This window comes from Panthera pardus, unplaced genomic scaffold (genome assembly GCF_024362965.1).
Source record: "Panthera pardus isolate Hobbes unplaced genomic scaffold, ASM2436296v1 HiC_scaffold_6, whole genome shotgun sequence".
Taxonomy (NCBI): domain Eukaryota; kingdom Metazoa; phylum Chordata; class Mammalia; order Carnivora; family Felidae; genus Panthera; species Panthera pardus.
The window spans coordinates 73,699,534-73,719,175 of NW_026526991.1; the positions used below are offsets into that span (position 1 = coordinate 73,699,534).

At 38.6% G+C, this 19,642-nt stretch overlaps 1 protein-coding gene across 1 annotated transcript in view; it reads right to left on the reverse strand.

The window, feature by feature from the left end:
- LRRK2 (leucine rich repeat kinase 2) overlaps positions 1-19,346 on the reverse strand; it is a 136,097-nt gene extending 116,751 nt beyond the window's left edge. Inside the window, exons 1-7 of the mRNA XM_019452460.2 lie at positions 18,576-19,346; positions 18,235-18,320; positions 13,264-13,373; positions 10,687-10,775; positions 7,555-7,689; positions 4,882-5,016; positions 1,587-1,718 (exon numbers count right to left, since the gene is read on the reverse strand). Of these exons, the coding sequence (XP_019308005.2) occupies positions 1,587-1,718; positions 4,882-5,016; positions 7,555-7,689; positions 10,687-10,775; positions 13,264-13,373; positions 18,235-18,320; positions 18,576-18,729 (841 nt within the window). The 5' untranslated portion in view covers positions 18,730-19,346. The remainder of the gene's footprint in view (positions 1-1,586; positions 1,719-4,881; positions 5,017-7,554; positions 7,690-10,686; positions 10,776-13,263; positions 13,374-18,234; positions 18,321-18,575) is intronic.
- Positions 19,347-19,642: the final 296 nt, after the last annotated feature.

Below are 19,642 nucleotides of genomic sequence, written 5' to 3' on the forward strand. Positions count from 1 at the left end.
TCAATTATCTTAGACAATGGAACTGACCAGGCAAAAATAATAATAGGTTTGGGTTACATTAATTTTTTTGTTCTTTGATGCCTTCTCCTGTCATCCCATAAAACCCATCCCATATCTGTTATGCATGGCACTACAATATTCATTGTACAAAATAGCTTAATTTTGTAAAGATGGAGAAAAACTCCGTCCCTCATCATTAAATGCTTTTGCTGAACTCTTCTTTCGCTTAAAGGAATACTGCTCAGAAAAGCCACTGGCACACGTCGTTACTTGATTTTGTCTGCGATGATTTTAGAAAAAAAGAGTAAGAACACTTCACCACTTCTAAACCAAACCAGAAAGAAATCTCACACCTTTTTACACTCATTCTTCTGAAATCAACACACAATCCAAAAATCTAAGTCATTATGAGGAAGGAATTTTTAAATGATATTCCAGAAATACGTGCCTCCTTCCATTTAAGCTTATTTCTAACTCTACAACAGTCACCAGTTTCCTTCCAGAAATAAGAAAGAAACTCCTATTTAGCTGTAAGTCTAATTAAATAATCCCTAGGACACAAAGCCAGAATTGGAAAAGATCATATATCTGAAAAGCCTAAAGCCCACACTAAATATCAATCAACGGCTTCAATATCAAAAGGCAGCTTAATCAGGTTTAACTCTTCTTTCAACACCTTCTTATGTTCTTACCTCTTTCACATCCACCCTCTAAGCAGACATACCCCCCCCCCCCGCCCTTAGTGATATCTAGTCTTGGAAAATCATTTCAAAAGATTCTCCTCTACTTTTACCAACTTCTCTAAACCTGCATTGTCCCTTCACCTTGTCTTCCCTGCCACACCACTGCCAACAACCGCTCTACCATCCACCAACTCTATGACTCTGGGCAAATACCAGGGAGACTGGCCTTATCTTACTTTCAGACAGTTTACATGAAAATACATAGTAAATTATATAACACCTTTATGTGCATTAAACCCATAATAAGGTTACATAATTTGACAAAACGCTAAATATTTATTCGTTGACTTTGGGTTTTTTAATTATGAAGAGAAAGTTAAGCTTCTTTTGAAACAGTAACAGGGGCAATAAATTCTCTAGTCATTAAATGGAACAAATAATCTGTTCAAACAGATGAATGAGAACGAAAGAAAGGTATCCTTATCTGAAGATCAAGTTGACAGCTTTTTAACACTGAATAGTGTTAACTCTATAGGGAAAGCAGGGAAAAGAAGCATCCCAGGGGACCTTCACCAGCATTGGTAATATACGAATACTTCAGGTGGGTGGGGCATTCCTCTGCATTGTGCTTCACGTTTTCTACATGTTATGCTTATTCTTTTGTATGGATCAGCTATATACATAGTTATACTTTAAATATAGCACACACACATGTGCTCTCTCTCGCTCTCTCAAAAAATAAAGTAAAATTCTAAGCATGGCAGGATAGTTTGCTACTTTACAATACTTCCATCCAGTGTATGTCAATATGCTGCTTATCCAACATACAACCTCCATATGTATGGTATATACACTTACATCATATAAACCGTGACAACAAATTAACCAAGAATTAGAACTCACCTAAGGTAAGCCTATGGAGCAAGCAGCAACTCACTTCTTGAATTTTTTCATTGTCAGGGAATGCTTTCATGGCTTCTACCACAATATTGTAACACCTCACGTTGCCACTCATGAGGACTTCAACATTACTGCCTAAATTTAAAGAAATAATAATTACCCACAAGGTAGTAATTTCCCACTTGAAATATACATACAAAAACACCCTATACATTTTGTAAATCTATGGCAGGATAATGGCTCTATTTCCAAATTTAAGTACCATGTTCTGTCAATACTGTTCTGTCAGTGTTCTGTCAATAGCTGTAAAAAATACCATGTTCATTGCTAATATAATAGGATTTAGGACTCTTCTCTAGCATTAAGGGAAAATTGATTTACTCCTGTTTCTAGGCTTAAAAACTTAAAATACAGGGATAATTGAGAGTGTTTTTATGTAAGTCTAAAAACGTAATGTCTTGGCCAAAAGTTTTCAAATAAATGAATGTGGGGCCTTTCCCTAATGAGGCACTACTCCTTTGGATAATGGCTTTTACATTGTTCCTCTCCCTCAAACCAACAGAAAGAAAATCAAAATCATGTCACATAATAGAACAGCCAAAGTCAGCTATGACTTATTTCCTGTCTATTTCAGAAAGGCAGCAGAGCAGCCAGTGTACCAGGAAACGAAATCAAGCTTCCTGAGGGCTCTGAGATAGATGGAGAAAAGAATGGGGGACTCAGGGGATGTGTAACTAAGAGACAAACACGGGTGAACCAGAAAGGAAGGAAAGAATCTACTGGGAAAGGTAGGTAGCCAACAGAAAGAGTGAGTGTGTGAACTATATTTAATAATGTTGACTATTATTAAAACAAACAGAAAAGGTGTTTACAGAACATTTTTCTGCCTTTTTTGGCATAACCAAACCAACCAATTGTTTTTCAAAAAATATGTTTTTAGTGTTTAATTGTATTTTAAAGAGCATTGAAAACATGTTGTAATGAAAAGAAATGGCTTCTGAAAATAATTATTTGCTTTACTCAGAATATGAGACATGATTTGCTCTAAGACCCAAAGGCAAACATCTTTCAGTTAGAATCAGTGTTTACAGACTGATAAATGGATAAAGAAGATGTGGTATGTATATATATAATGGAATATTAGTCAGCATCAAAAAGAATGAAATCTTGCCATTTCCAACAACATGGATGGAGCTACAGTGATATATTATGCTAAGCGAAATAAGCCAAAGAAAGACAAATATCATATGATTTCACTTATAGGTGGAATTTAAGAAACAAAATAGATGAACACAGGGAAAGGGAAGGAAAAATAAAATAAAAACAGAGAAGGAGGAAAACCATAAGAGACTCTCAAATACAGAGAACAAACTGAGGGCTGCTAGAGGGGACGTTTGTGAGCGGATGGGCTAAATGGGTGATGGGCATTAAGGAGGGCACTTGCTGTGATGAGCACTGGGTATGATATGTAAGTGATGATTCACTAAATTCTCCTGAAACCATTACTACACTGTATATTAACTAACTTGGATTTAAATAGAAAAAAATACAAAAAGAAGATTCAGTGTTTAAAACATTTCATTTTTCATATTTTTAGATTCCTCCTTTGACCTTTGTATGATGAATCGACACATTTTTCACTGCAGTTACGTCAGATGTGGGTGGAAAACAATGAATTTCAAAGCAGCCAGCCCAAAACAAATAAATAAGTATATAAATATAGCTGACGAAAAGTAAAATGAGAAACATATTCAGTTTGTTGACAGTGGATGGCTCAGAAATTTTAAAGTATGTCCATCCTCAACTGTAATGCAACTCCATCTACTTTCAAATGTTTAATTTCCCACGGAAAAGAAAATGATGGATTTTATAACAATCATGAAGAAAGAGCATTACTTCATAAAGGGATTGGGTTTTTACTGAAGACTCAGCAGATATCAGCAGATATCCATGTCTGAAACCATGTATGTGTATTATACATAACACATTACAGTGCACATGTATGAAATACAAATTATGTAATAAATACTATCAAACGTTTTCACACTTATTACATACCAGGTACTATTCCGTATTTTCGAACTCATTTCACCATTTAATCCTCACAACTTCACATGTGTGAAGATGAAAGCATCACTAGATAAATGCACGTGTACCTCCTGTATGAACCGGCACAGGCGATACATGAATAGTGACAAAATGCTCACGTGCACTTACAAAACAAAAGTAACAGAATCTGAAGCATTATTCCAGCCCATTAACAATCACTAGTAGCATACACAGCAAATTAATTTCTTCTTATTTGTACTTATTTTGTGATAAAAGTGCCTAGATTTCAAAGCATCAAGAAAACGCTCAACAAGCATCACTATAAAGTTCAAACTCCTTCCTGTGGCTTTTCAAGCCCTTCAAGATCTGCTTGTGTCTCCAGCTTCATCCACTGACTCTTATCAAGCCCTGCCCCTGCTTCCATTAAATGACACACAAGCAGACACCCTCTGCTCAGCGCTGGGCATGCACATGCACACACATATGCACACACACGCACTCTTAAGTGCACAAGTTTCCTAAGCTACTTCTACCCTCTTGCTCTCTCTTCCTCCAGGATCTTGACACAGGATGCTCACTGCTTGGGACACTCTGCCTACACCTTCCACTTCACCTCAGACATCCCTACACACAAAGCTCTCCTCAAAGAGCTCCTCAAAGTCTCTACCAAGAGATCCTGCCTCCCTTCTTTTTCTCTCATAACGCCAGCCACTTGTGCCAACACTTGCCTTACAATACATTGTAATCACCTACATACTTATCCATATCTGGCATGGTACACCATGGGTTCTGAGAAGGCAAGAAATATGTCTACATTTTCTGCTACTGTTTCCCAGCACGGGAACCAGCTGCAGGAGAGTATCAATAAATAAAAATTAACCAAATGAATAAATAAATGGGTTTTGTATCTACAAGTTTCTACAAAATCAAAAAAAAAAAAATTAATGGACTTAGAAAGGGGGTGCCTGGGTGGCTCAGTCAATGAAACATCCAACTCCTGATTTCGGCTCAGCTCAGGATCTCACAGTTCTTGAGATCAAGCCCCACATCGGGCTCTGTGCTGACAGTGCAGAGCCTGCTTGGGATTCTCTCTCTCTCTCCTTCTCTCTCTCCCCCTCCCTAGCTTGCTCTGTCTCTCTCTCTCTGTCTCTGTCAAAAGAATAAATAAACATAAAAAAATGGACTCAGAAAGGAGGTAAACTGTAATTTTTCATATAGAAAAAAGAAATCATGCACATGGGGTACTTACAAGGAATTGCTAGGGAGTGTAAACAGTGCACTACATGAAGCACAATTTCCTCTTCATCTTTAAAATTTTTTAATGCATTTAGCAAGATCATATAATCTTTATTCTCAACAAATTCAGTCAGCTGCTCCTCTGAAACTAGAAAAATAAAGACAAAATACTGAAAAGCTTAAAGTTTACTTACTCAAAAACATAATATTCATGTCAATCATGAGATACAGTAAATACAACAGACATAATTTTAAAATACATATTTCAGCAAAATCCTTCCTAAGAATTTTAAAATGGGAAAAAAAAAGCTACTGAGATTAAAATAATTTCTTTTTGACCTATATTAGTTACTCCATATTTTAAAATGCAGAAGTGTTAGTGACCAAACAATTCTATAAAAAAACAAAATTATTTATAATTGCATTTGGGAGATTATAGAGAAAACTGACCAAGGACTAATAAAGATGGCCTACTGGAGGGGCACCTGGGTGACTCAGTTGGCTAAGAATCCAACTCTTGGTTTCAGCTCAGGTTTCGTGAGTTTGAGTCTCGCATCGGGCTCTATGCTGACAACACAGAGACTGCTTGGGATTCTCTCTCTGCCCTTCCCCTACTCTCTCTCTTTCCCAAAATAAATAAATAAACTTAAACAATAAAAAAATTTTTTTTTTAAATGACCTACTGGAAGCGAACATATCACAATACTTCAAAGGAGTGGTTAATAGTACACTGTTGAAAGGCAGCTCAGCTAAATCCATCAGTCCAAGAGGGGTGAACTTTGGCAAATGACAACCATGTAGACTTCAAAATACTCTATCTAAATGGCCTTGATTTCATCAGAATTATCATTAATTTTCATAATGAAAATATTTTGATCAAGCCAATGAGTTCCATTTGGAGTCATTTTATTGGGTGGGTAGCTCAAAAACATGTATAAAAGTCTGGTTTATCTAGCCTGAGAATTGTGCTGACAAAAATGTTGGAAAACTCAGCACTCTTCAGGATCAACCTTACTTTTTTTATTTTTCAACTTGATACCAACGGTACATGTAAAATGATATGATATTGGTTAGGTTCTAATAAATGAGTATCATGGAACTTTCTCATTTTATGGTACGGTTCCCACCGTCTACTCTCAAATTTTGAAAATTCACTTCACAGGTGCCAATACATCCAGAGAACTTGATTTCCTGGGAAATTCAGAAATTTTTCTACTCCATATTTATAATCATAACACAGTCAGCACTGATGATATTTCTATTGAATAAGGGCTTCCTTTTAACATTCCCTGGTCCTTCTCCATATGTCCTGGATGGGTCCCACAATGCTGGGGAGAGAATGATGTTAGCCCTTCTTCCATGAATGAGACCATGCCCTTAAACTGCAAAACAGATTACAGGCCTTGCAAGACTCATTCTGCCTGATTCTCTTCAAAAGCTTAGTTCCAAGATACAACATTTATAGAAGATATCCCAAAAGATGTTCCTCGATTCCCCACTCACAGTAAACTGTCTTCTCCACCAAGCCTGATCTTCAGAGAGCTGGGTTCCAGGACCATGCTGTTCTGACTATTAATAGAATCTCTTTCACTGAAATACACTTTGTACTCCTTATAAAATGTGTGTACTTTATCATCTCATCCAGGGAAAGCCAAGGGAGTATTTCCTCAGGTCTCCCATGACACTGATCACTTCTCCTGATAAATGGGTTTATTTTTATCTCCAGTAACTTTGTAACGGACGATGTTTAACTCTTTGCCTCATAGGAAGCAGAGAGCCAGATTTCTGCAAGTATACAGGACCTGAAGTAACTAGTAAATTTAACCAGGCTTTATATTGTTTCCCCTTCATACATTTCCTCATCCATTTTTCTCTCCTTTATTATAAATAACTATAAGCTGTTTAAAGTCCTTCTGGAACGAGACAGGGAATTAAATAGCTCCATTCCTGGAGCTGCCAGAAACTAAAATGGCAAACTGACAGAGACACAGAACCCACATATAAGTTATTCTTATCCTAAACCTCCAGCACTGTTGGTTCTCCTAATGATGCAGAACATGCTCGGAAAATTGGTGGTAAATTGAACTGCAGTGGTGCTGACTAGCTGCGTGCCCGTGGGCACATTGCTCATGTCACCTCTCCAATCCATTTCCTCACCAAGCCGATGGAAGGACTACTGGTCCCAACCAAGTCCAAAATTACACAATAATCTCTGTTATCAATCTTAGTGCCATGCCATAAAATACCTATTTGTCTTTTTCCTAAGAGGTACTTTGTAAACCTCTTGGTTCTTTATACTGAGCCTCTAGCAATTTCTAAAACCCCTGGTGATGACTCAACACCATAAATCCGAATTTAATCTATGCTTTGGCTTCACAGTTTTATTTTTTCTTTCTTAACTCCTACGCATCCGGTTTGCAAAGAGAATCTTATGCCTTGTTACGCAATGGAAGACAGTCTACTACAATGGCATAATTTATAACCTATGAATAAAATTCATTCCACAAAACAAGCAATATTTCTTAATTAACCCCATTATGTATCCTAGACTGACAGTTCCCACTTCTTAATAAAGAATAAAATTTTACATACCTTCTTATTATCGTAATTACATTTTACTTTTCCCATAATAAACCCTTGCTTCTTCTATAAATATAAAAATAGAGATTTTGACATTTTTAAATACCTCTTTCAAACAGCACACGTAAAGCTTTGCATCCAAGTTTTTGGACTTCGTCATTGGCTGAAAATGTGCGCATGGCATCAAAAATTAACAAGAAAATATCAGTCTCTTCATCCAATATCAGCAAAGTTATTTTACCTATTTGGGAAAAAAAAAAAAAAAAAAATGTCCCAGATAAATAGCTGCTTTAACATTTAATGTGTTGGTTTTTACATGATGACTATAGTCTGTGGACTCTTCTTTTTGATAAACCACTTAATTCCCCCAGATGTTAGACCTATCAAGCTCTATGATCTTTCTAAGTAAAATAAATTCTCAGTACACTTTACTATAATTCTATGATTCCTAGTCAGTACCTGTAGCAAGACTTCTTTCCCTCAACTCCTGAAACACATTTCTATCTGCCTTTTAGACAACATCATTTGACTATTCCATGGGCACCCCCATATCTAGCCTGCTCCTGCTCCGTATCATCTTCGGTGATACGATCACCCAAGTTACCCAAGAGAGAAACTACCAACTCATCTTCCTTCTTCCATCCTCCCTCTCTCTTCTTACAGTCTACCTAAGCAAAGTAGGTGATTGGTCTACCAAAATTGGTCTACCTACCAATCAACTCATTACCAAGTCCTTCAAGTCTATCTTCTAACTATCTTAAAAATCCCCTTTGAAGTAGCCCCCCCCCCATTCCTATTGTATCCAGGACCTCATCATCTCTCATTTGAAATGCAAACCCAATTGTTTAATGCTTTGCTAGGCTGAAATCCCTCCCTAACTGGCTTATGCCCTGCACTGTATTTCTAAAACACAAATGTGATCCTATAAATCCCATGCTAAAATCTTCTAAGGTCTTTTCATACTGTTCAGCCTGACAAACAAGACCCTTTACAAACTCACTTCATGAACCTCATCAGCCGCACTCATTCTATGCATTGCCTCAACCCCACACATGCTAAAGTCTTCTGCTTACCACTAAACACTTTCTTGGATATCTCTTTGCATTTGCACCTGCTGCATTGAATGCCCTTGCCCCTTCCCACATCAAACATATTCCTGCCATAATTCAAGAGATAACCACACACAGCACCCATCCTGTTAATAAACACAAGTACCAGAATAGGAGTGTTAGCAGTAGTAAACACACGTCTGGCACATCACATGTCATCCACGGGTTAAAGCAGATCACTCTAACGACACATGTAAACCCACCACGACTCCATAAGGTAGGTGCGATCCCCATGTTAAGAGATAAGAAGACTAAAGCACAGAAAGGTTAAGTGACCCAAAGTGACTCTGTTCAAGGTCCAACAACTAATAAGAAGCAGAGTTGGATTCCTTAGGCAATTTATGTCCATACTCCTAAGTCCTTTGAATGGGTTTGGCTACTCTCTTCTTCTCTAATGTTCCTGCAGTGGTTTCTGTACTTTCCCTGTTGTAAGACTTTTCTCATTAAATTGAAATGATTTCTTATACTACTTTTTATGTCTTTGCCTGTCCTGTCCAATTCAGTAGCCACTAAGTACATGTGGCTTTTTAAACTAAAATTTAAATTATTTAAAAATAGATTAAATTAAAATTTAGTTTCCTATGTTTCAAGTGTTTGATAGCACATATGGCTACTTGTCATGATACTGAAAGGTGCAACATCTCCTTCATTGCAAAAAGTTATATTAGACTGTGGTGTTGGACTGTGAACTTCTACACTGTAAGAAGGTTGCCTCATCTGCCTTAGAATTCTCTGATAGCGAGCACAACTGTCAGTGCCCAACAGCTACTAAATCAATTAACTAATAAGCCAAACAATAAACACAATCCATAAGTTAACCTTGGATAAGTATCTGAAATGAACTTTAAAACACATTAAAAACGGTCTTACAGTGCAAAATTCTACATGTCATATAGAAAATACTAACGTAACCAGTCTTTTCAAGACCCATGTAAAATTTTCTAATTGTCTGCACATTGCTGACTTCAATATATTCCAGTGTTGGGAGATTTTTCAAATTCATAAACTCTCAGTTTCCTGTCCATTGCGAAAGGAAAACAAACAAAAAAGAAAAAAAGGCTCCCAAGGATGGGTTTAAAATAAATCATGGTTAAGACTAGCTGGCACATCTCACTGTATATTGTAATAAAAGGCTGTGTTGAGGACCTTCTGGCCTCTCCGACCCCTCTCCTCTCATACTCTGAACTTCACCCTCCTTCTTCCTCTTTCTCCCATCTTGTCCTCATTACTTAACAGGGCCAGTGAAGGCATTTAAAATCTTTCCACCCCACAGGTTCAACCCTTATCATGCTTAGCATGATAGGTATCTTCCTGGGTATTTGCATGCTACTCTCTCGACCTAAAGCACCCTCCACCACTTTGAGGGGGAAAACCCCTCCCTATCACCATGATTAGCTCCCCTGTGAGCAACCTTTCTTCTCAGAACCTTATATAATAGCAAGTGTCCATCACAGCAATGATCACAACTATTGCACTGAACCAAGATTCTTTGTTTTCAGGTACATAATCCTCCAAGCAGAAGTGTCCTCAAGGAAAGAACCTGATATGTGGACTCACACCCTGTTTCTACTAGTTATTGGCTGAGGCAACCTCTTTGTGTTTAAATGTCCCTCACTAGAAAACTGAGATCAATACCTATCTCAAGAGACATTCTGCGGATTACGTTTGTAAAAGCATGTGAAGTATTTTACATGTGAAGCCCGGCATCTAACATGCATTCAAGAAGTAATGTTATGTAGTTTTAAAATATTACTATTATGTCATACCCTAGAACATACAGAAAACATATTAGAAATATAATGAAGAAAGGTAATAATGACAAGGTCATATTTAGCCAACAAGCTAATGGGAATGTGACGTGTAGGGCCAGGTTGGGGAGCAAAGCTGGGGACAGAAATTAGGTTTGGGAAAAACACATAAGGTGATGCTTAAAGCCAAAGATATTGGGTGGGATTTTTGAGGGAAAAAGTATATTCAAAAGAGATAAGATGAGAAAACAGAAACAGAAAGAATTTTGGAAGCCAGATATTTAGGTTATATTCTTATTCTTTAAAAAGACATTTGGCAAATCGTTTAAAATACTTCTTTAATTTGAGTCACCATTAAAAATATACATGTGTATATATTACCTGAAGTTAGGAGGAGATCTAAGGCCTTTAGTCCAACTGTTAACAGGTTTACACTGGCATTATGAACTGTTAGCATTTTAAGAATCAGTCTGTAATTAAAAACAGAAATGAAGATAAGAGCGAATTATCATATCTAGATGTTTGCTTTTTCAGATATTGTGTTTCACTCACCTATATTTTCATTCATCTCATTGTATTTCATTCCCTACATTGAATCTTGTGTAGTTTTACTTCCATTAAAACTGAGCCAGACTTATAACAATTAAGAGGGCAATATTATGAGTCTCAATAAAGAAGTTATACCTTTTTCCTACGAATATTCAAATTCAATTATTAATTACTTTTACTCAACTCCATATCCAAAGTATCACAAAGAATTATATACATCAAGAGATGAAGCTCATTTTTATGTGTGATATAAACTTGTGAATTACATGTTATGCATGTTGATATATTAAAATATACAAAGGTGTAATAAAGATGTTAGTTTGTACAGATAATTAACAATTCACATGAATAATTAAGTCATTCATTTTTACTAATTTTGAAAGAGGAATTAATAATATTTTATCATAGTGAACTCAGTATTAATCAACAATATTCAATTAGTTCAAATTCATTAAATTTCTCCCTGAGCTAATCATTTCTAAAATACACAATTTTTAGTCTGTCTCTACCTACTAGTATTTAGCTTTACATCATTAGAAGAAGACAGAGCCTGGTGACATTCACCAGTTGGCAAGGTGAGAAATTGAGACACTCTGTCCCTCTATTCCCTGTCAATTCTCTTCCAACCCACATTGCCCTGCAAGCCCCTGCACCACACCCCCACGCCTGACTTCATCTATACACCAGATTTCTTCTTTGGTACTATAAGCCTTTGGTGGAGAAAAGGCCTTGAATATGGGGAGATTATGTTTTACAATAAAGTTTGCTGGGAATGATCTAACATGCTCCACTACAAAAAGCAGTGTGTCTACCTTGTTCACACTGCTTCAGGCCTAAAGTAGGAGTGAATAAATGATGAATGGAGGGTAACTGAATAAATGAATGAATGAGTGAATGAGACTCCCTATAGGAATGATCATGTAATTTAATTTGAACAGTCGGTTTGTACTGGAATTTGACTAGATAAGTTTTCTAAAACTCCCTAAGTTATAGATTGCTAATCTTTGGGGATTTTGGAAATTCTCACCCAAACCAAGGGACATGTAACATTTCAGTTACTAATTACAGTTAAATTTTATATAATTCCACATTAAATGCCATATACTTTTTTTTTTTAATTTTTTTTAACGTTTATTTATTTTTGAGACAAAGAGAGACAAAGCATGAATGGGGGAGGGGCAGAGAGAGAGGGAGACACAGAATCCAAAGCAGGCTCCAGGCTCTGAGCCATCAGCCCAGAGCCCGACGCGGGGCTCGAACTCACAGACCACGAGATCGTGACCTGAGCTGAAGTCGGACGCTTAACCAACTGAGCCACCCAGGCGCCCCAAATGCTATATACTTTAGAACTGACTCATAGAATCTCAGAAATTGGTTTGGAGATGATTAGCATACAGTAAATGTGAATATGTCCTTTTCAAAACACTCTTTAGATCCTGGAAACTGAAGAACAACAACACATAAAACATCAAAGATGGAAAAACAAGCACAGATAAGGTCACCTATGAACAAACAGCTCTGATCTGTTTAGATTTGCAGCAATGGTTGATACTAACAAACAATACAAAGATGTTACATTTGTTTTGCATTAAAAAAACGTTTTTTACAACCTATTATGTCATTGAAAGCAATCGGTATTCACTTCTCTGTGGTAAAGAAAAGTCACATTAGTTACCCGGAACACCTAAGGTTAATGCCAGAAGACAATTTTTAAATGTCAAGGAAAAAAGCTATCCAAAAAGGATTTTCCTGGAAACACTTTTTTCTTCAGAAAATTTTTTCTTCACTAATTATGGCTAAAGAAGTGGTCTCATCCATGAAGTCATTGTGTTGCAAACTGCCGTAACCAACATAGCTGGTAAAACAGCTATCAAGATTCGGCTGCAGATGTGCTAAAAGGTAATTTCCTCTTTTTTCTTCATTTTGAAAGCTGCGGTTTAAGCTCATAAATATAGATGTACGAATATAGAGGAAGGTACTTTTTAAAGACAGTAAAGCATAAACTTCAAAATTACTATTGACAGAACTTTTCAGTACCTTCATTTTTTTAACAACTAGTGGCTTATATCAGTTCTGCAATTAAAAATTAAAATACTTCTCGGTTTGAATTCATAAGTAGTCATCAAAAATCGAAAACTTAACCAACTGTATAACTGTATCATTACATTATTAAAATAGTAATAGCACCTAAATTCTACCTCAAATATTGGCTTTCTAATTCAATTAGAGAACATACTCCTGAGTTGAAAACTCTCTATAAATGTAAGCCATTGGTTCAGAAAAAATACCCGCATTTTAAAGGATTTTACCAGATTGGCTTGGATTACAAATATATGATATACAAAAGGTGGGGTTGTCATATGTACAGGTAAATAACAAAGTTTGTTTTTACACATCTGTCGTACTTACTGGTGGATCCCAAGTACTTCCCAATCACGTCCAATATCCTGCGGTCCCATTAAGCTTTGCATTGTATTTGGACAGATTTCTATCAATTTGCATAGAAGTGACCAACCCACCTGAAAGCAAGAAAATCAAATATTCACATCTTTTAAACATGCTAATGGAACAGATTCATTCTATGTGGAATAGGTGACTACAATATTTTTAAGTAATTATTTTAAAACAAAATGATATCCTAAAATGCTTACTGAGGAAAGCAAGCCATATATTTAAAATACATTTTTCTCCAAATATCATACCAAAAGTGCATACAAAAAAATAGTAAAGCGTTTCTGAATGATGAAGGAAATAGACTGTCTATTATCTAAGTAAAAAGAAATGAAATGAAACACAAAAAGTAGTTTCAGAGGACATACCAAGATTATGGAAGTACAAGATTTTTAAGTCACATCTACCTGACAGTTGGTGGTAGGAAAAAAATGAAGTGGTTGAAATGGAGGATTAGAGGAAGTTGGAGATTTGATAGCAAAGTAAGTTATTAGGAAAGACTGCCCGCGCAGGTAGGGTAGCTAGAATAATTAGCAGAGAAGTAGAACTGTCTGATGGCAAGCTAATGTCTGTCACAGGAAGAAGAGAAAGGCGCTGTAAGAAAGGAGGTAGAATTTATCAATGGATCCCTCTAGGTTTCTTTAGAACATCTAAATATGAGTTGATGAGATGTCGGCATCAGAAATGCCCCTAGACTTTTTCACATTTCCAAATGAAATATGATCTTACTGATGTATTTTAAATATATCTTCTTTCAGTACGTTCACATGATACCAACTTGAATAAGCTGCTCTTTACTTCTGGAAAAATACAATTTTTTTAAATACAACTTTTTTTAAAATGCGGTATTTGAATTTCAGACAAGAGATTAAATTTAACTCATTCCGCTCTATAGTCCTTTCTAAATTTAAGGAATCCTCCATTCTTTCTCCTCTACTACAGAACTAGATTTGATATAGTCAGAAAAAAGAAAACCCAAATAGAAAATGCATAAATATGTAGCCTCTAGAGATTTATGAAAAAGTGTCTAAGTATGATGTGTGATAAATGCCGATATTAGATGAATCCTGACAGTGGGATTCACTGTTGGTCAGAATTACCCAGAGAACGATACAAAATAGGAAAGGTAGGACTTGAGCCAGATTTCAAAGGAATTAGAAACCTGGGCATTCAAAAAGGGAAATGGAAGCCTCTGAAACTGATAAGCTGTAGGGAGAGTAAGGTGCTGAATGGTAAAGATAGGGCTGTGGGAGGGCTCTTGCTAGACAAAACCGGATGCATAAACGAACCCAAGTGATGCAGAGCTCAATAACAGCATGAGAATTTCTGAGCATCCAATGAGGGATAATGGCACAAGTTTGTTGTTTACAGGAATAAACAAGGTATATTTCCTAAAATAAAAATGATTCCACAAGATCTCTTTACAACATTATTTCTTAATGTTTTCTGAATTAAGCATGAATTGCTTTACTCTGTCATTACATCCTTTTACATAATGTCAAATTGCTTGAAAAGGCAGCAATTTCTGACAGCTATTTTTACCTATATTTAAGTAGGACATCCTCCTCCATGTAAGCTGAAGAGACATTGACAATCCAGCTGTCATAGAAACTGGCTATTTTTGTGCTTGCGTAAAACACACCGAGAATTTTTCCCAAGTATTTAAGAAAATAACATTCGGAACAGCTTCCAGTGGAAAATAAATCACAAATCACATAGAATGCACTACTCACTTCTGTACCTGCATGACTGGCTCAAGGAGAAAACCTGTTTTGTTTTGGCTGGTGAATAAGGAGCATCAGTAATTGCTTTGCAAAAAGACTGAGGCAACTGAACCTCTAGGATTAAAGAGAATCACTGGCAGCAGAGCAGAGGTAACAGGTGACCCATTAACCTACTCAATTAAAAGCTTATCTTCCAGAGAGAAGGTTCCTATCCCATGCAGTTATAATACAATTAAATTGGTAGTTTCACTTATTGTAATTATTCCGTAAATTCCAGCATCTAATTAATGCACAATGGCAAAGAGTCTAGGGGTTAAAGACAATTTTAGTCACTCTCATTTATTTTGCTCCCTTACTTCAAACGTTGAAACTGTGTGGATAAATACAAGTAACGTAAAATTAAGGAGCACAGAGAAATGATGAGATGCCTGTCAGAAAAAGGAAAATACAAGACAGCTAGCCTAACTACTAATTCCCTAAAGACTGTCATTTATTAAGGGGCATTAATAAAATATAAAAAAGACCTTGAAAATGCAAATTTGGAATCTGGAATATCATGTTAAATGAACTCTGGAAACAAACTTTTTTTTTAAATTTTTTTAATATGTACTTATGTTTGAGAGACAGACAGAGCCTATGTGGAGGAGGGGCAGAGAGAGAGGGGAAGACACAGAATCTGAAGCAGGCTCCAGGCTCCAAGCTGTCAGCACAGAGCCCGATGCAGGGCTTGAACTCTCGAGCTATAAGATCATGACCTGAACCAAAGTCAGACACTTAATCAACTGAGTCACCCAGGTGCCCCTGGAAACAAACTTTAATATTTACTTTTGAATTCACCTTACCTTCTTAAATTCATCATTCAGTAAGTTTCAATTCCGCACTTCCAACTAATTCAATGTAGAAAGCATTAAAGAATATCTGTACTAATTATGCCACAAATATGAAGAAATTTGAAACAAAAAAAAAAAAACCACTTCCTTTTAAGTGGGGTATTAAAATATCAGTAGAGAGGGGCGCCTGGGTGGCTCAGTCAGTTAAGCGTCCAATCTCACGCAGGTGAGAAGTCATGATCTCAGGGTCTGTGAGTTCAAGCCTTATGTCGGGCTCTGTGCTGACAACTCAGCCTGCTTCAGATTCTTTCTGTGTGTGTGTGTGTCCCTCTCTCTGCCCCTCCCCTGCTTGCTCTCTCTCTCTCTCTCTCTCTCTCTCTCTCTCAAAAATAAATAAACATAAAAAATGTTTAAATATCAGTAGAAAGACCTGTTTCTACATCTCTTTCATAAGACCCATGATAATTAAAATTGATAATGTAATAGTGCCTGGCTTGGCCAGGGTATTGGCAGCAAACCACTGTGTTTCTTACTTGCACAAAAAGCTTGTGAATTCAGCAGCTAGTGGACTACAAGGTGGAAAGTGAATCTGAAAATATATGAAGACTTGAGTCCTGGCTCTGTCTTTAGCTTTGTGATCCTAAATGAGCTACTTAACTCTGAGGTAAGAGTGGCCAGTGAGATTTCTGAAAGGACACGGAGATTCCAGTGAGAATCAAATGATGTCAAATACATAACGCATTTTGCAGACTGATACACGTATGGCGCTAAAACTAATAATTTCATTCCATTAAATACCAAATCAAAAGACAATTCCTTATTTCCTTGCATCCTTTGTCTCTGGTACCCACTGGACAAGGATATCAAGTGACATTCATAACTACTCCAGACAAACATGTCCAGGCTTGGGCAGCTTCTAAAACAAAGAATGAAATGGTGCGTATGTTCCAGCTTCCCCTGGATTCTCAAGGTTAGCACTGTCTCCTCTGCACCCTGCAGACCAAGCCCTCCCAGGGCCCTAAGGATTCTGAATTTCACCCAACAAGGGGACTCTCTCTATCGAGCATGGAATCCAAGGAAGACAGGCTGCCAGACAAGGCACTTTTGAACACCAAAGCAGAGGCAAGTAAGAAGGGATGATGTGGGTGGAGAGCAATGTGACTCATATTTCATGGGCAAAATTCAGACACTGGGTGCTAAATGGAACATTGTCTTTATCATGCCTCCATCTTTCCATGATTTTGTCTGCTAACAACTGAAAATCAATAGTCAGATGGGAAATATTTCAGTTGAAGAAAAATTAAAATAACCATTTATCCCAGGTAGAAATATCCTCACAGAATGGGGCGTCTGGGTTAAGCAGTCGACTTGAGCTCAGGTCATGATCCTGGGGTCTGTGGGTTCAGGCGTCGCATCAGGCTCAGTGACAGCTCAGAGCCTGGACCTGCTTCGGATTCTGTGTCTCCCTCTCTTTTTACCCCTCATGCTCTTTCTCGCTTTCTCTCTTTCAAAATAATAAACATTAAAAAATATTTTTAAAAATAAATAAAGATAAAGGAAGGTAGGTGTATGGTTCATCCAAACCAGACATAGCTGGATACCGAGATGAACATAAAAGGTGAAGGTAGATAGACACAGATTTGGAGATCTCCAGATAATTTCTTACTTCTGTTTAACCTCTTCAGTATTAAAAAACACTGGCTTTCTGACTACACCTTCACAGAATTCAAAGTTCAAATCTCTTTCCCTCTAGCACCCAGCAGCATGCAAATGACAAAGCTGCTTTCAGTTCTCTAAATCTCAAAATCTACAAAGGAAGTTAATACATTAGGCAATAATTTGTTTTGACTGTAAATCATCCTTAACTATCACCTCAGGACCCCCTTTTTTAAACATATTTGAGGTATTCAGCAAATTTGCCAGTTACGTCTTTTTATTAATTTAACTACTACTAAACTTTCTTACTGTTACTTATTCTCCTTTCCCAAACTATTCACTCTTGTGTCATCTCTAAGACATTCTGTCCATTGGTAAAGATTCTTAGAATAATTCGATTAAAGGCTGATGAACTCATCCAGCCAATAACAGAACTAAATCTCAACCCATTAGTATTTCCTGCCCACCACCAACCATATTCTGTAGGTCTGTGGTATAAATTCATCTCTACAAAACCATTAGGGGGCATTCAGTGGGCCCTTTCGCACCATTAACATTTGATAATGATTTGACAACCCTTCCTTCTTAAAGTCACAGTCAGTGGTCTGTCAAGCCAAATGTCAGAAATAACCCAGCACTTCTGGGTACATAATATTGACAGAAAAACATCTATTTCCAAAGGGAAGGGGGAATGGGCAACATGAAAACAATTCCTTTACCTGCTGCACACTAGCGACTCTCATATACAAGTCCAAGACGATCAACACAGGCACGTGGACTTTTTTGCCGTGAAATAACTTGGAGGCTGGAAAAGAAGGGGGTAAGGGAAAAGAAGCAAAGTGAGGATTCACGCACCCCCTTTTGGGTCGGAAACAAAAGTGGGCGCAAGACCTTCCTGGTATTCTCAGCTCCTTTCTTGCCCTAAGGAGTAGAGAGCGTTTGTGGTTTCTCAAGAGTCCAGGTCTGTGCAGCTCCAAAGTGCGAGAGAGAAAGTTTGCAAAAGAGGCAGCGCGGGGGTGGGGGATGGGGGGAAGCAAACAGTTTGCTTGCAGATGATTACCGTGGTCCGCGTACGTGAACACCAGCAAATCCTCCAGAATTTGGACCAGGGTCTCTATCTGTTTTCCTTCCTGGACATTGTTCAGCCTGACTATCAACTTCTTCAGAGTTTCCTCGTCCTCCTCCTCGCACCCCTGACAGCTACCACTGGCCATGATGCACCCTGCTCCAAGCCGACCGCCCCTCCCGCACGAAGGCCGGCGTCCCGGGCAAGGCGCAAGGGCGCCGCGGCGGCTCTCGGGGACGAGCGCAGTTCACGGCCCGCAGCCAGCGCTCCCCGCCGGCCCCATCCGCACCCGCGCCCGCCTGTTTATGAGGAAGGCGGCGGCTCCCCGCCCAGCTCTGCCCTCCCTCTCTGCAGCCCTCCTCCTCGGCTTCCTCCTCCCCCACCCAGGCCCCAAACACGAGCTCAGGGGCCTGCGCGAGGCTCGGCCGGGGTACGGCGCCCGGCAGAACCGCGGCGGGCGTGCGGGTCGCTGCCTGAGCGGGGCCCCACCGGGGGACCGCGGCCCCGGCCCCCGCGCGGGCCGAGACCCGAGACCCGACCCCCGACCCCCGGAGGGCGCCGCCTCCCGGGACCGGATCCCGCTCGCCGTGGCGGCGCAGCCAGGAGTCGCGGAGGAAGAAACTGACTCAGCGCGCTCGGCGGGCTCCCAGGCCCGGAGCCCCGCAGCCGCGGCGGGAGGAGGCGCGCGGTCTGCAGCCCGGCGGGCGACCCGCCCCGCCCCGACCGCCTGAGCTCCTTCTGCCCCTCGGAGGGTCTGGAAACTAGAAAAAAGGAAAATGAAAGCCTCCGCCTATCTCAGATCTAAGAATAGAAATCTGGGCGTTGGGAAAGGAGGACACCGCCCAGTTGGCCCCTTTTAGGAAAACATGTTCTTTAGAGTTCCCCCTATAGGGAGATGAGTAATTCTCTACCTCCCCCCCTCCCAGGGATGGAGAGAGATTTTTGCAATCAAAATGAGCCCAACTGAAGACTTTTTTCTATGGTTGTTGTGGCTTTTTGTAGGGAAGGAAATAATCACACACACACTTATCTAAGCTCTGTTGGCTTAGTAAGTAAGCTCT